This window comes from Diceros bicornis, chromosome 19 (assembly GCF_020826845.1).
Source record: "Diceros bicornis minor isolate mBicDic1 chromosome 19, mDicBic1.mat.cur, whole genome shotgun sequence".
Classification (NCBI taxonomy): domain Eukaryota; kingdom Metazoa; phylum Chordata; class Mammalia; order Perissodactyla; family Rhinocerotidae; genus Diceros; species Diceros bicornis.
In genome coordinates, this window is record NC_080758.1 from 28,203,047 (window position 1) to 28,220,814 (window position 17,768).

Here is a 17,768-nt window from a genome sequence, read left to right on the forward strand (position 1 = left end):
ACATGTGAAAATGTGTTCAAGTTAATTTATTCATCAGGAAAACACAAATTGTAGCCATAATGTGATACCCTAACACAGTCACCAGATGGTTAAATTGAAAAGGCATACAATAGCAAGTATTGGCAGGGATGTGGAACAACTAGCACTCTCATTGTGTTTGGGGGTATAATTTGTTCAAACAAATTGGAAAACACAGTACCTACTAAAAATGATCGATTACATACCTTGTGATCCAGCATTTCTAGATATATACTCAACAACAATATGTACATATTTCACCAAAAGACGTTCCAAGGGTGTTTATAGCACTGCAATTTCTAATAGTCACATAAGAGAAACAACCCAATGTATACCAAAATCAGGATGAGTGAATGACTTTTGGAATGTTCATATAACAGAATACTATACAGCAATGAGAATAACAAATGCTGTATATAACAACATGAGTTAGTAGTCTACTAGCATAGTATTGAGTAAAATAAGCCAGATGCAAAAGAGTATTTTCTGAATGATTCCATTTCTGTAAATTTTTTTAAAAGCAAACTATTTTATGTTGATAGAAGTCAGGATCATGGTTACCTTTTAGGCATGAAGCATGATGAGAGATATAGACTGCTGGTAATATTTTTTATTTATTTTTATTTATTTTTTTGCTGAGGAAGATTCACTCTGAGCTAACACCTGTTACCAATCTTCTTCTATTTTGGTACGTGAACCACCATCACAGCATGGCCACTGATAGCCAAGTGGTGTGGGTCCATGCCTGCGAACCAAACCAGGCCATCTTAGCAGAGCACGCCAAACTTAACCACTAGGCAACAGGGGCTGGTCCAGTAATAGTCTTTTTCTTGGTTACAGGAGTGCGAAACTGGGAAATTTCGTAGATCCTTACAGTCGTGATTTATGCACTTTTGTGTATGTATGTTATATTTTAAAATAGTAAAAACATTAAGGAACAGAATTGTTCATTTGTGTGTGTTTTTAACTTGCTAAAAAAGTCTGTGGTAGCATGATACAAAACACTTCTCTGTAGGTTTGCCTTTTTTGCAGTATAATCATTATTATTTGCAAAAATATTTAGGTTCCAATCAGTTTTCCTAAGAGCTTTTCTTTATACTTTGTCAGTCAAACAATCACTTTTAAAGTACCTACTATATAATTATTCTTGTTGATTTTCTCTTTGTCAATTTTTAACAAGTGTAGTTCTGACTGATCCTCATTTATCAATGGCTTCTTGCATGATTAGAGCAATTTTATAACATGACTATCGAGAGTTAGAGAAAATTCTGCACATTGAATAAGATTTGAATTTCACTTTGCAATATTTTGCGATGCATTCTTGGACATTCACAATCAGTCTGATGAAGACATTGACTGCTGGGTTTAGGAGAGACACAAGTGATAAGGGCCTTGGATGTTTGCGTGGAGACTCATTTTATAAGTGATTGTTTCATTATAAATATTCTTTGTTGTGATGGCTTTCCTTTCCTACTTAATGTCTTGACAGAGGGACTAAAATGGGGATAGCCACTCACAGAACTGCTTCCAGCAGGTAGTCATTTATCTCTAAGAGATTTGGCACTTTCACTGATAGGCAAACCCCACTTCTACCTAAGGAAGGTGGATTTAAGCAATTAAATATAACAGAAAACTATAAAAGAAAAAGAAAAACTAGGTGAAATAATTATTATTTTAAGGCACATAAGAAAAGAAATCGCAAGGAAGACTAAAGATTTGATCATACTTAAATTTTCTAACATAATGACAACAAAAAAATTAGAAAAGAAAGGACTGACAAAACATATTTGTTTAGGAACATCTTTGTATATGAGTTCCAAACTTTTCACTACAGCTGAGATAGACTATCTATAACATCCATTCCAGGAAATAACATAGAACAGAAAAACTCTTGCTTCTAGCTCCAATAAACCAACCACAGAGGACGCTAATGTTATGTACAACTGCAACTACCCCTATTCAAGCTGCATTATATTTATTAAGTGACAAATATGACCAGGGAGTCTTGATGAAGGGGGTGAGTCCTTCTCTATGTGTTTGTGAATACAGTAAACATAGGCCATCTCGGAACTCTGTACACTCATCCGTAGTGTTCCTTTAGTAGCAGTAAACATGTCAGATATACAAAACCTCACTTCATGGGCAAAGGTGAAAGGGGCAGATAGGGTCAAATTGGACGGAACATTTTTCCTCAGCCAGACTGATAAAGAATTTTTTTCTCAGTTCCTTGTAGGAAAGGAGACCGGAAACTTGGGACAAATACCAACATGCATCCTATTAAATATAGATATATTAACCCATACAATGATAGTACACATCCCAGAGACTTTATTGCCAGATATTAGATTTTCTCAAAATGCGCAGTTACATAGTTGAAGCTAAAACTCCCTCAATGTTAGAGTAAAGATGACAGTGGGGAGAGCCGACACACTATGAACTTACATGCTGGACACTCTTCAGAGCACTTTACTTATATTAAACCCTTAAATTTTAGGAAGAAAGTATATTTATTCTTACAATTTTATAAATAGGCCCCATAAAAATTAAATGACTTGCCCAAAATCCAATGCCATTAGGTTCCACAGCTGCATTTCTAACTACCAGTCTTCACTGCCTCTCCTAAGTCCTTCAGAACACAGCCCTCCTCTTGCCTTGCCCTGGTCCCCACACTGTTGCCAATTCATGTTACTCCTCAAATCTCCTCTATGCTGCCTCCTGTTGACTACCTCTAGGTTTTAAGTTTTAATGGAGTAGAAACCCCTGTTCAGGAAGGGACCATATTGGTCTAATATGTTGCTCTGTCTTCAGACTGTGTCACTGACCCTGGCACACAGTGGATGCTTAAGAAAATGATTCTTCAGTGCTGGATGGTGTTGACAACTCTTAATGCTACGGCACTGGGGCTAGAACACAGCTCTCCCCTTTTCCACCCCATCGTAAGTGTGGGACAGACCCTGCTTTGGTTTTCCATAGCCCAGCAGAATCTACCTGTGACGTTTAGTAAGACTTTACTAAAGACTGAGAGTACATGACGTAGTATAACTTGCCATTACCATATATCTCTGTCATAGGCTCTCTCACCTATGCTTCTTCTGTTTCTTCTTCCAAACCTCTCTACCTGTCCAGCAAGTGGTATGTGTATGTTGGGGGGGTGGTGTATACGTGTAAGACAGAGGAAGGAAGGGAGATAGAGAAAAAGGGAGAGGGAGAGGGAGAGAGAGAGACATCTTTCCTTTCCCCCCATTTCCTGACCCAGATTGCCAGATTGAACTATTTCAAGGATGACTGACTGCCTGGCACTGGGAATATCCTCCATTTCCTTCAGTAAATGCTTAACACTCATTCTTGGGTATGTGGTCTTGTCTTTTGACTATCAAAACACCAAGACACATTGGCCCAAGGCATCAATATTTCCCCAAGTCATAGTTCTTCAGTTTTGAATAACAGTGGTTAACATTACCAATAGACCAATTCCAGCTGTTGTGGTGAATCATCAGTGCCTGCCAGCTTTCCTCTCCTCCCAAAAATCAACACCAAGTAGATTTGAGACTTAAACGTTAAAAATAAAATTTTATACTTTTAGTAGAAAAGGCACATGAATATGTTTTTGATCTTGGGGTAGGGAAATATTTCGTAAGATAGAAACAAAATTTATAAAAATGCTAGATTTACTTTATTAAAATTAAGAACTGCTTTTCAAAAATTAAGTGAAAAGAAAATCTACTGATCAGGAAAATTATTTGCAACATATGTAAACTGAGGTTGAGAGATTTATAGCTAGCTAGCTAGATATAGATGCAGATATAACAAGAACTACAAATCAATAAGAAAGGACAAGCAACATTACAGAAAAGTGGATAAGAAATGTAAACAGGTGCTATCATAGATGAGAGAACACAGATGACCAATAAACATGGGGAAATACCCAAATGTGAAGACACGGCTCCTCTTTCAAGCTTTGAGTCACACATTCTCAACTGGGACAAGGCTGCTCCCTCAGCTTCTGCCTATGTAGGGCTATCATTTGGGTTCTTATGTGCTGGTCAAAAGGACCAATACTAAGATCACTGCTGTGCTCATAATTCCTTGGCTGGATATTAAACCCCTTCTTCTTTCTTCTTCTTCAGCTAAAGCAATAAAATAATGTTTGTGCATATCAACATCTGGGTCATTAAACCTGGCCAGACGTTTCTGAACCTTAGTTTATTCTTAGACCAAGAACTACCTTATCTATTGACAATTCGTATCCAAGGAACACAGCCTAGTTATTAGACAAGTTATTTGGGTGTCTAGAAAGAGCAAAACATCCACAAGCTTATTCCTATCTCATGGTAGGACTCATGGTGGGACTACTCGGTAGTCCCATCTGCCTCATAATTATTTTTCCAGGTATTTGCATGCTGGATCCTTCCATTCTCAGCTTAGATGTTACCTGTTTGGAAAGAGCTTCCCTGACCACTTCATCTTAAGAGTTTTTATAAAACTGCCACATAGACAACCTGTATAATCGTAGAAGGCAGCCCCAGTGCACAACTCCCTCTCCATATGCACAGTCATTCCATTCGATTAATTTATTTTGTCCATTTATCATTATTTGAAACAATTTCTTGTTTGCACATTTAAAAAATTTGTGTCCACATTTAATTGAAAACTCTATGGGAATAGGGACCTGTTATATCTTGTTCACCACTGTATTCTAGAATAAAGCCTGGTATATGATAAGTGTTCAACAAATTTTGACCAAATGAATATTTTCTTAACAAGGTTGATATCTATCTGGGTGTGCTTGATTTATGACTCAAAGAGTTGAGTAAAGTGATCCCTGTTGGCACAAAGAAAGGAATAAATATATGACCATCAACGTAGTGATGTCAGCAAGATGGCAGAATAAGAGGTCCCTCACCCATATCCCCCCACAGCAACAATAATTTGTCAACCATTCACAGACAGAAGTGACTTTGTGGGGACTTTGGGATCCAGGTAGGAAGCTGATAAACCCCTGTAGAGCCCAAGTCAGAGGCAGAGCCCAAGTCTGAGAAGGGCTATTTTGAGAAGACAGGCCAGAAACCAGCTGGCAGGCAACAAACCGTGGTCCTGGCTACAGACTCAGAAATATCCCTGTCCTCCTGTGGATTCAGCTACAGCCCCATTTGGCCTTGATCCTGCTACCAGCACCATTGTCAAGGGACCTGGGAGGAGTCATGCCTACCTGTGCCTCAGGTAACAGGCCCTTGGACCTCAGTCCTAGCTGTGGACTCTGAAGTGACCCATGACCTTTCTCCAGCCCTTCTCAGCCACGATTCAGGAGCAATCTTTCCCACACGGAGAGCCAGCAGGAGACACATCAGTATGTGCCCCAAGAGGCAGGCCCACTAACCTTCCAACAGCAGATCCTGAAATGGTCTTGTAACTCAGCTCCAGCCTCTCTCAGCCATGGTCCAGGAGTAGTCCTGCCCTCCCAGGGACCTTCAGGGAGACATGCCCTTTTGTGTCCCTGAAGGCAGGCCCACCAAATTTTATCCAATGGTGGATCCTGAAGCATCCCTGTGACTCAGTTCCAGCCTCTCTTCGCCATGGTCCAGGGCCAGTCCTGTCTACCCACGGACCTGCCTGGTGACCCAGCAGGAGTTCTCCCAGGGACTCAGCAGGAGCCACACTTGCCCACACAGCTGGTAAAAGGCCTTCCATCTGTAGATCCAACTGAAGACTCTGAAGTAGAGTATTTTCCCAGTGCCAGCCCTACCGACCAAGGTCCTGTAGGCTGTCCCATCTGCCCAGGGACCAGACCTGCCAAAGCCCCTGGTAACAAACACACCAACTGCCTACTTCACTGCATACTCAGCAGCAGCCACATGACCTGGCTCCAACCTCACTTGACTGCAGTCTCAGAGGCAATCCATCAGCCTGGGGACCCAATAGGAGAAGGTCTTTATATGCCAAAACCGGTCTGAAAACTCTGGAAAATGTGTTTGCTCCCTCAAATGCACAGACACCAATATAAGAGTACATAAATCATGAATAATCAGGCAAACATGACACAACCAAAGGAAACTTAGAAAACCCTAGTAACTGAACCCAAAGAAATGGAGATCTGTGAGTTGCCTGGCAGAGAATTCAAAACAATCATTTTTAAAAAGCTTAATGAGATGAAAGAACACATAAATAGACAACTAATTGAAATCAGAAAAACAATGCATGAAGAAAATGAGAAGTTCAACAAAGAAACAGAAACCACACACACAAAAAATGAACAGGAATCCTGGAGCTGAAGAATATAATGACAGAGCTGAAAAATTTAATAGAAAGCTTCAACAGCAGACTTAATCAGGCAGAAGAAAACATAAGCAAAATATAAGACAAGATATTTTAAATTATCCTGTTAGAGGAACAAAAGAAAAAAGAATGGAAATGAGTGAAGAAATAATTTGGGACCTATGGCACATCATCAAATGAATGAATATAGGCATCATGGGAGTCACAGAAGGCAAAGAGAGAGAGAAAGGCACAGAATGCTTATTTAAAGAAATAATAGCTGAAAACTTCTCAAATCTTGGGATAGATATGGGCCTCCTGATTCATGAAGCTCAAAAGAGCCCAAGTAAGATCTACTCAAAGATTACCCTGAGATACATTATAACCAAATTGCCAAAAGTTAATGAAAAAGGGAGAATTTTGAAAGCAGCAAGAGAAAAGAGACTCATAACATACAAGAAAACTCCCCATAAAACTATCAAAGGATTTCTCAGCAGAAACCTTGCAGGCCAGAAAGGAGTGTGATGATATATTCATTGAGAGGAAAAAAAAAACCTGCTAATGAAGAATGCTATATACAACAAAGCTGTCCTTGAGAAATAAAGGAGAGAGAAAGACATTCCCAGACCAAGAAAAGCTGAGTGAATTCATCACCACTAGATACGCCTTACAGGAAATGTTAAAGACAGTTCCTCAGGTTGAAATGAAAGGTCACTAAGTAACAACATGAAAACATATGAAAGGTATAAAACTCACTGGTAAGGTAAATGCATAGGTAAATTCAGAATACTCTAATACAGCGATGGTGTTACATAAATCACTTTTAACTCTAGTATAAAATGTAAGACAGAAGTATTGAAATAACTATAGGTACAAAAATTGCTAATGGATGTACAATAAAAAATATGTAAAGTGAGACATCAATAACATAAAATGGGGGGTAGAAGTAAAAGTGCAGAGATTTTATATGCATATGAAGTTAAGTTATCAACAGCTTAAAACAGACTGTTGGGCTCGGCCTCATGGCCGAGTGGTTACTACCTTATGATCCAGCAATTCCACTTCTGGATATATCCAAAGGAAATGAAAACAGTATCTTGAAAAGATATCTACACTCCATTGATCATTGCAGCATTATTCACAATATCCAAGATATGGAAACAACCTAGGTGTCTGTCCACGGATGAATGGATAAAGAAAATGTGAGATACGTATCACATGTACATATATATCATAAGTACACATATATATAGAGGAATATTATTAAGTGTTAAAAAGAAGGAAATGCCACCATTTTGGACAACATGGATGAACCTGGAGGACATTATGCTAAGTGAAATAAGCTAGACAGAAAACAGATATATATGATCCCACTTATATGGTGAATCTAAATTAGTTGAACTCATAGAGGAAGAGAGTAGAATGGTGGTTGCCAGGGCTGGCATGGTGGGTGAAATGGAGAGATGTCAATCAAAGGGTACAAACTTTCAGTTACAAGATGAATAAGTTCTGGGGATCTAATGTACAACATGGTGACTATAGTTATTAATACTTTATTGTATACTTGAAATTTGCTAAGAGAGTAGATAAGTGTTCTCATCAAAAAAAAGATAACTATCTGAGATGATGTGTGCTAATTAACTTGATTGTGTATATGTATACCAAATCATCACCTTGTGCGTCTTAAATATATACAATTTTTTTGTTGTTGTTGAGGAAGATTCGCCCTGAGCTAACATCTGTTGCCAATCTTCCTCTTTCTTTGTTGCCAGAGGAAGATTAGCCCTGAGCTAACATCTGTGCCAGTCTTCCTCTATTTTGTATGTGGGTCGCTGCCTTGGCATGGCTGACGAGTGGTGTAGGTTCACACCAGGGATCTGAATCCCTGAACCCGGGCTGCTGAAGTGAAGTGCGCCAAACTTAACCACTACCCACGGGGCCGGCCCCACAATTTTTATTTGTTAAAAACAAGAAAGTAAATAAATGAAAAGGTCCCTCTGGGGGAGAAAAGGAATGAATGTACATGGCTCAGTGCAGGTAGAAGTACTGTTTAGGTGTTGCTTACAGAGAATCTTAAGTCTGGTTTGCAAGAAGAACCTTCCCAGCGAGAGGGGAAGCCTACAAAAAAAACAAAAAACATGAATTCCCAAGAACACAAGTTGTTGTGAAGTCTATGGTGAGAACTGAAAGAGAAACTACCAAGGTGGGCGGGAGCTTATCATAAAAGGAATTTAGAATTGATTCCCGTAATCATTGTACCACTTTTGAAGAGTCTGAAAGGAAAAATAAAAATTTCAGATTTGGGTTTTAGAAATGATCCCCTGGCAACTGTATTGAAAGATTGGAGTGAGTCAAAGGTGTAATGAGAGACAAAGATGCACCATTATAGTACCTGTGCATTAATCTGCTAGGGCTGCCATAACAAAGTACCACAGACTGGGTGGCTTAAACAACAGAGTTTTATTTTTTCACAATTCTGGAGGCTAAAAGTTCAAGATCAAGATATCGGCAGCATTGATTTCTTCTGAGACCTCTCTCCTTGACTTGTAGAAGTCCATCTTCTCTGTGTCTTCACATGGTTTTCCTTCTGTGTGTCCTAATCTCCTCTTCTTAAAAGGATACCAGTGATATTGGATTAGGGCCCACTCTAATGACTTCATTTTAACTTAATTATCTCTTTAAATTTAGACCCTACCTCCAAATGCAGTCACTTTCTGAGGTACTGAGGATTAGAACATCAATATATGAATTTTGAGGGGACACAACTCAACTCATAACAATGGGCAAAGAAAGATGGCTGAATTAAAATAGAAGAGGCAGGGATGGAGAATAGATTCAATGGAGGCAGACGTGGGAGGTCTTTTGTGGCTGACATGATGGGTGTGGGGGGACAAGGAGGAACAAGAAGGTATTTAAGATGTATTTTAAGATTATAGTTTGAGTACTTAGGTTGAGGCCACTTTTCTGTTTCTCAGTTTCTCTCTTCATCCTCCATGCCTTTGGTCTCTAAGGTGGCATCCTTTGAAGTCACAGGTAGAGAGTGGATTTTCACCGTAAGAAGAAGGCTTTAAGAGTTGAAAGGTGTATTGAGTTGATAATCTAGTCCAACACTTCCATTTTGGGGTTGGGCAAACTGAGGACAGAGTAGCAAGGTGACTTAGTTACATCCTATTAGTGCATCCGAATTTCCCCTGTATCCTTTTCACTTTTTTGGGACTATGGACCCATAGTCATGTTTACATGACTCTCTAAGACTCCTGGTTCCATTTGTAGGCACAGTTTCTCTAGCCAAAAATATATAAAAACGCTTGGTATAAGAACAGGTGGTTTCTAAGGATTTTCTGCAGCCATTGATGTGGTCTGGGTTGAAGTTGAAGTATTAATTGGACTCGCTGTGCCTAGGTAATCTGAGATCCAGTCTCTGATCCGCTCTCCAGATATCCCAAGGACATCCTTTAAGGTTTGGGATGTGAAGATTACCTCATAGTATTGCAGTGGGGTAAAATAAGAGAATTTATGGGACGGTACTTTGAGAAATGGGTTGAAGGATTAGAAGCTGCCATTATGGTGGTGATGGCTGTCCCTTGTCTTCAGATTGTGTTCTCCAGATAACTATATCAACAAAGGCTAGGGATAATTTTCAACTTTAGACCTGACTGGCAATGGCCTCTGAACTAAGACTGTCGGCTAAGTGGGAACAACTTCCTCCTTAACTGCAACTCGGGGAAAATTTCTATTTGTGCCTGAATATACCAGTTAGGGCTGGGTGTGTTACACATTGTAACCACAAGGAGGGTCACAAAGTTTTCCTTTCCACCACACCTTCCACCTTAAGGAAGTCGATTCTGAGTGGGAAGAGTAAAGAGTGCAGTATTACTGCAGCAATTTTCCACTTTGAGGAAGCGTAATGTCTGAACTTGGGTATCATGGGTTCAAAGTCCTGCTACTGAACTAGCTATCTGTGCCATTTGGGGCAAGTCACTTAAACTCTGCTACTTAGTTTCCTCTTCTGGCAAAGGGACATAATACTAGTTCCTACCTCATGTAGGTATTGTTAGGACAAAATGAGGTATGTATGCAAAGGGCTTAGGACAAGTCCTTGCACGCAGTAAGTTCTCAATAAATGTTGATTTTTTGTTGCTGGTTTTTTTTTTTTTATACTACTTTCCCCTTCCATTTGGTTGGGGTGGGAATGGTTACTTCCTGTTCAGAGGGCATGCCAATCTTTGGACAGCCAAGAGTGATTAGGGAGTTGGAGTAAGGGATAAATTCCATGAGTGAGAGCACGAGGCAGAGCCTTGGGCTGAACCTTGAGCTAAAGAGGCAAAAGAAGACCTCTGGATCACGCTGGCCTATCTCAACAATCCAGGGTGAGATACTGGGTAAGAATGTGTGGCCAAGGTGGAATTTTCATTAGCCTGGGAAACTTCCACATTCAGGGACCTAGTAGCACCTAGTCAGAGGCTTAGAAATTCAGAATCCAGATCCTATAAAATTGTCTTACCTTAAGAACGGATATTATCAGTCATATCCTGGGACAACCTAGAGATGTTAGGCTACAGAGGACTAAAGAGACAAAATATAATGATAGCTGGAATGAGCATATTTTCTTTAATGGACCATGTGAGGAACCCAGCAGGATCTAAGGATCTAAGGACCATGCGGGTGCCCTAGAGAGCCATTTCTCTGACTCATTATAATGACTGTTAAAATTCTCATGTCACTAGTCTTAAACAGATACTTAGTTATACTTGCCATAGCCTTATACGGCGTCTCTTGTTTCTTGAAAAGGTATGATGTCTTACGCCTTACTGCGGGGATGCAGCAAAGTTTTCTTGCCCCACATTTTTCTTTCTTCTTCTCATTTGATTTGCAAGATTTCCTGCATCTGCCAATTCTATAACTGCACTTTTTGACCCACCCATCTATCAAAAGAAACAAAGACATGAATAAACAAACACATGAAAAAGACTAAAGGCTATTATATTAAGGATGTTGGAAATTGCAGTAATAGTGGTTAGAATGAGCTATTGAAATGTACTGGCATTCTTGGGGAGATTAAATAAGTCTGCGCATGTAGAATACTTACTGCTGGTCTTGACATGTACTAGATATGAGTAGTTATCTCCCTTCCTCTAACCAGCTCTAATTGAACTTTATTTCTATGCTTATAATGTTTCCATCTCTGTCATTTTTCAATCTCACCAACACAGGTTCCTCCTTGTCCCCAAATCTAGGCGTTTGCCAAGGAGTGGGCCTATGCCTTCAATTATCTGTTTTTCTCCCCTCTCCATTCATTATTTACCCAACAGTGATTTATTGAGCACCTACCATGTGCCAGACACTGTTCTAGGTGCATGCCCCAGATGATGTCTAGAGCAGAACTTTGAACACAGAATGATCGATTTATATTGCTGATCTGCAGGCTGATGTTCTGGATGATGTAACACTCTGCCTTTATATGATTTATTGTTCATGACTCAGCCTTACTTAGGTCAATAAAACACAGAGTGCAGACTCAGCCTCCCCAGCACGTTGGGTTCAGTTGAGAGATCATAGTGTCTTGGTTTAAATTTCAGATTCCCTCCACTTTGTTTTTTCCCCAAACTTTCCTCCAGGGAGACAATTCCCAGTTCTCTCTTTCTCACCAGGATGTTCAGACTGTAAAAATCAGAGTCAAGATAACTCTGATTCCATGAGTCAATGGGAAGATTCTTTCTCCAAAATGTCTTTTGTATCTGCAACTGCCTCCTCTATTCCAATTGCCCTCACCAGAGTTTAAGGCAGGCTGAAAGCAACTCAGGGTTAGCCCAGAATTACCTTCTTCTGCTTCTAGAACAACAAATGAAAGAATGACAAAGACTTTCAGTATGAAAAGCTGATCCAAGAGAAATGCAACTTCCAATAGCCATGACCCAAAGGGAAATCATAGAATTAAAAATCATAAACTTTAGAATCCCCGGGAAGCCTAAGTGGAGAACATTTCCATTAGGAAGTTATTCACCACTTGGCTATGAAGCCTGTTGTATTGTTAGAGAGCTTTGGCCATATTCAATCTGGAATCTGGAATCTTCTGCTCTAACGCCAACTCCACACCTTGAGCCTATTTTTACAAATCTGTAGATATCCAACAGCAACCTATAAATTTTTCACTATATATTCTAAGACAAGAGAAAGTTGTCTCCTCTGATTGCTTTAAAGGAGGATTCAAAGCCAAACAACAATGGAGACGTGAAGCAACGGGACTGGTTACTGCAAGAGGTGGTGTCAATTGGAAGTAAGTTTGAAGTGAGAAATGCCTGGGATAAGACCCTGTTGACATTTGGGCCAAGGATATTAAGGACACTAGGGATGTTGGGGCTGCTTCTGCATATGGAAGGGTCTTAAAACAAGACACCCTGGCCTCTGCTGGTGTTGACCAGTTTCCCTAATGGGAAGCACCATCATGGTTGGGGTGACAACAGCCCTTATTATGGGACATATTCATTATAAGACTTTTCACTAGATCTCACCCCTCCCTGTAGGCTGTCCTCACTCCCACACATGTTCAGTTTTCCAATGATTCTATGAGTAGGACCCCATCCTTACTCCCTTTTCCCTCCACTCCATGGTCTGGTTACCTGGGGAAGCCTGAGCCAGGACCACAAGGACAGCTAAGGCCAGGAACAAGAGTTTACTGTACCCTGAGAGAGGCGAGGAATGATCCAGCAGCATACTGAATGTGCTGGGGAAGGCAGGTCTTCACCCTGCGTTTTATTGACTTGGGTGGGGCTGAGTCACGGACAATAAATCAGAGAAGGGCAGAATGTTCCATTACCCAGAAAGTCAGCCTGTAGGTCAGCAATATAAATTGATCATCCAATGTTTAGAGTCCTTCTCTAGACATCATCTTGGAAGGTGGAAGGCATTAGCAGAGGACATACAAGTCCTACACAGGTCTGTAGCATTTGTGGAGAGAATGGACACACTTTCCAAGAAGCCTTTCCTGCTCCTCTCCTTGGGTAGTTTAGTCCCTTCCCTTATGTTCTCACCACCTCTGTGCTTCCTTCTTACTGCCGTAATGTTTATCATGATGAGTTGGTACTAAGTATTTTTCTGGTTCATCTCCCCTATTGGAGACATCATCAAAGGCAACTTTTAACAGACAACGAGACTACTGGAGGTAGGGACTGGCTGTGATTTCTGTATGTCCACTGTGTTCAGTGAACATTTATTGAAAACAATGAATGAATGGATTCATTCATATCCTGATAGATCTTAGAATTGGCATTTCTCAGCCAAGAAAGTGCAGGCCCAGAGAGTGGAAGAGAATTACCTGAGGTCACACTGTGAGCAAGAAAGAAACAGACTAAGAGCCTTCATAACCCAACCCCTAGTCCAGCTCTTTTTAACTCTGCATATTTCTCCTTATTTCCTACTCCAAATCCTTAATATTAGCTGCATCTGTGCCTGTCTTGGACTCCAGCCTTGAAGAATAGAGCAAAACTATTTCCTGCAAGTTCCCCAACAAAGGGAATATAGAAAGGGCGGGCTATCCCTGGGCTGCATCAGGAAGTCTGTCTGTGAGTCCAAGAATTTTCTTTCTTGGGTCCTTGGTCTGTCTTGTAGTCATTTCACACCTTTAGATGGGTCCAGTGCTCTTCTCTTCTACTCTCTTCTTCCCACAGTTGGCAGGTATTAGAGACAGCCTGATGGAGCTCAGGAAATCTGTTTTGCCATTGACATCCAGGAAAGCAGTGAGCATGAAGCCATCTGCTTAACTCTCACTGTCTGCCGGTAACTATCATGAGCCCTTTACATACATGGCCCTAGAATCCTCACAGGATCCCTGATGGGCAGAGGTGATATGTTCAGGGTTACACAGCGCTTAGGAATGAGGTCTGGATTCAGATCTGGCTCACCTGTCCCCAGTGTACATGTTCTTTCTATCATCCCAGAGGATTACGCCTGAGTAATGACGGAAGGAGAGGCCTGTTAAACCTGAAAAGCAGTAATGGGCTGAGGAGAGTTATACTTGTTATCTTCTGGAAGGCATGTTCTGTGCAGACCTAGAGGGCAGATATAAAAGTCCTGAGTGGAAATTGCAGGGGGGCGGGTTTAAATTAATTGGAAAGACCTCTGATGATTGGAAGCATCTGGAAATGGTTGGACAGTCTGGGAGAAGTGGTGGCTCCCAGTGTCCAAATGCTGCGAACAGTGTCTGCACAACCACTTCTCTCAGATTCTGCAGGGAGAACTGATGAATTGGTTGAATGTGAATCTAGATACTAGGCACAGTTCTAGGCACTGGGTCTAAGAGGGGAAGAAAGCCAAGTCCTGCCATTCTGGTTAGGGAGAGAGACAACAAACACGTAATATCAGACGGTGACAAGTGTCATAAAGAAAAATAAAGCATGGTAAAGAAAAAGAAAAATAAGCATAGGGAATAATATGATGCATCTGTGTGTGTATGTCTATTTTGAACAGGTTAGTCAAGGAAGGACTCTCTGAGGAAGTGACATTGAGTAGAAACCTAATTGTACTGAGCATGGACATCTAGAATCTTCTAGGCAGAGAGAACAGCAAGAGCAAAGGCTCTGAGGAAGGAAAGTGCTGGGTGTCCTAGGAAGAGCAAAAAGTCAAGTATGCCTGGAGTAGAATGAGGGAGGGAATGAATAGGAGAAACTAAAATCATAGAGGCGGGCAGAGCTACATCATGTTAAAGCTTACAGGGCCCTATTAAGATTTTGGAATTTATTTGATATGTAAGAGGGAATTGTGATTTACATTTTAAAAGATCTTTCAAATCTCAAAGTTTGTGTCTTTTTGTCTATAGAACATCACTGTCTTCATCTGTAATGTAAAGTATTTTGGCTAAACTAGTGTTCCCTGAAATGTGTGACCCATGTCACTGGCTGTATGAGTGATAATTTAGGTGGCAAAATAAGTACATGTTTTTTTTTTATATATATATATATATCTTTTTGTGTGTGTGTGTGAGGAAGATCAGCCCTGAGCTAACATCTATTGCCAGTCCTCCTCCTTTTTTTTTTCCGCCCCAAAGCCCCAGTAGATAGTTGTATGTCATAGTTGCACATCCTTCTAGTTGCTGTATGTGGGACACGGCCTCAGCATGGCCAGACAAGGGGTGCATCGGTGCGCGCCCGGGATCCGAACCCGGGCCGCCAGTAGCGGAGTGCATGCACTTAACCGCTAAGCCATGGGGCCGGCCCCAGTACATGTTTTTAATAGTTCTTATTTTAATGCTCATTTGAGAAAAAAATCACTAGCCCTTGATCTGATGATTTTACAGATAACATCACTTAGGATGTGGTCAAATACGGGTTTAAGTAAATGGACTGTGTTGATGTCTATAAAATATTTGAAGTGAATAACACCATAGCCTATAGATTATATGGAAAAAAAGTTTGTAGGATGATATGCAAATGGCTGAAGTTTGGGCTAGAAAACTGGTAAAGACCATTCTATGGAATAGAAAACAAAAGCTCAGAGAGGTCAATGGAGTTTCTTAAGGCCACACAGCTGATAAGTCATGAAATCAGGAATGGGATTTTAGTTCATCTGACTCAAAATCCATTGCTCCTTGCACCAGGGAGTATTGTATCACCAAACACATAAATCTTCTGGCTATGTCTTTATTCTTTTATTTTATTAACTTTTTATTTTGAAATTATTATAGATTAACAGGAAGTTGCAAACATAGTAAAGAAATCCTGTGTACTCTTTTCCCAGTTTCCCCAAATGTTACATTTTGAATAACTATCATACAATATCAAAACAAGGAAGTTGACATTGTGCAATGTTTATATACACTTGTCTGTCATTTTACCACAGGTGTTTATTGGTGTGGGTAATCGATATACAGAACTATTCAATAGCCACAAAGATCTTCCTTGTGCTACCCCTTTATAATCACACTCAACCCCCTACTTTTCCAGCATCCCTAAATCCCAGCAACTACCAACTTGTTCTCCATCTCTCTAATTTTGTCATTGTTAGAATGTTATATAAATGGAACCATACAGTATATGACCTTTTGAGATCACTGCATCTAACAGTGGTTTTTACTTTTTATTTCTGATAGTATTCCAAGGTATGGATGTACTGTAGTTTATTCAACCATTAACATGTCATAGAACACTTTGGTTGTTTCTAGATTTGGGTTATTACAAATAAAGCTGCTATGAACATTTGTGTACAGGTTTTTCTGTAAACATAAGTTTTCATTTCTCTGGATAAATGCCTAAGGGTGTGATTGCTGAATTGTATGATATTTGTAAGTTTGGCTTTTTTTTGAGGAAGGTCGGCCCTGAGCTAACATCTGCCAATCCTCCTCTTTTTGCTGAGGAAGACTGGCCCTGGGCTAACATCCATGCCCATCTTCCTCCACTTCATATGGGACACCTGCCACAGCATGGCTTGATAAGCGGTGCGTCGGCGCACGCCCGGGATCCGAACCGGCGAACCCCGGGCCGCTGCAGCAGAGTGTGTGCACTTAATTGCTTGCACCACCAGGCGGGCCCCCCCCCAAGTTTGGCTTTTTAAAAAAAACTGCCAAACTATTTTTTTAGAGTGCCTGCACTGTTTAACATTCTCATCAGTGATGTATGAGAGATTCACTTTCTCGTCATTAGCATTTGGTATTGTCATGGTTTTTAATTCTAGTTGTTCTAATAGATATGTACTAGTATCTCATCCTGGTCTTAATTAGCATTTCCCGAATTGCTAGTGATGTTGAACATCTTTCCATATGCTTATTTGCCATCCATATATCCTCTTTGGTGAAAGGTCTGTTCATTTGCCCATTTTCTAAGTGGATTATTTGTTTTTAACTGTTGAATTTTGAGAGTTCTTTATATATTCTATATTTGAGTTCTTTGTTAGATATGTAGTTTGCAAATAATATCTCTCTGTCTATGGTTTTTCTTTTAATTCTTTTCATGTGTTTTTTTATTCACCACCTCACGTAGTTATCTTTTTCTTTTTTGTTCTTTTTTTTGTGATGAAAACACATAAGATCTACTCTTTTAGAAAATTTGAAGTACACAATACAACATTGTTAACTATGGTCACATTGTCATACAGTAGATCTTAAGAACTTATTCATCTTGCAAAACTGAAACTTTGTACCCCTTGACCAACATCTCCCCACACCCCCCTCAACACAGAGCCTGGTAACTACTATCTATTCCTTGCTTCCATCAGTTAGACCATTGAGATTCCACATATAAATGAGATCATGCATTTTCTTTCTTCATCTGGCTTATTTCACTTAGCATAATGTGTGACAGTTTCATACATGTTGTCACCGATGGCAAGATTTCCTTCTTTTTAAAATGCTGATTAATATTCCACTGTGTATATATACCACATTTTCTTTATCCATTCATAAGGTGACAGACATTTGGGTTGTCTCCATGCCTTGGCTATTGTGATAAATACAATGAACATGGGACTGCAAATATCTCTTCAAGATAGTGATTTCATTTCACTCAGAT

The 17,768-nt window shown here is 40.1% G+C and overlaps 1 protein-coding gene across 1 annotated transcript; it reads right to left on the reverse strand.

Annotated features, from left to right (window-relative positions):
- Positions 1-8,343: 8,343 nt before the first annotated feature.
- DEFB115 (defensin beta 115) lies at positions 8,344-12,984 on the reverse strand. The gene is made up of 3 exons (XM_058562189.1): positions 12,891-12,984; positions 11,026-11,195; positions 8,344-8,388 (listed from the first exon to the last, which is right to left on the reverse strand). The coding sequence occupies exons 1-3, from the start codon at positions 12,982-12,984 to the stop codon at positions 8,344-8,346; spliced, it is 309 nt and encodes a 102-aa protein (XP_058418172.1).
- Positions 12,985-17,768: the final 4,784 nt, after the last annotated feature.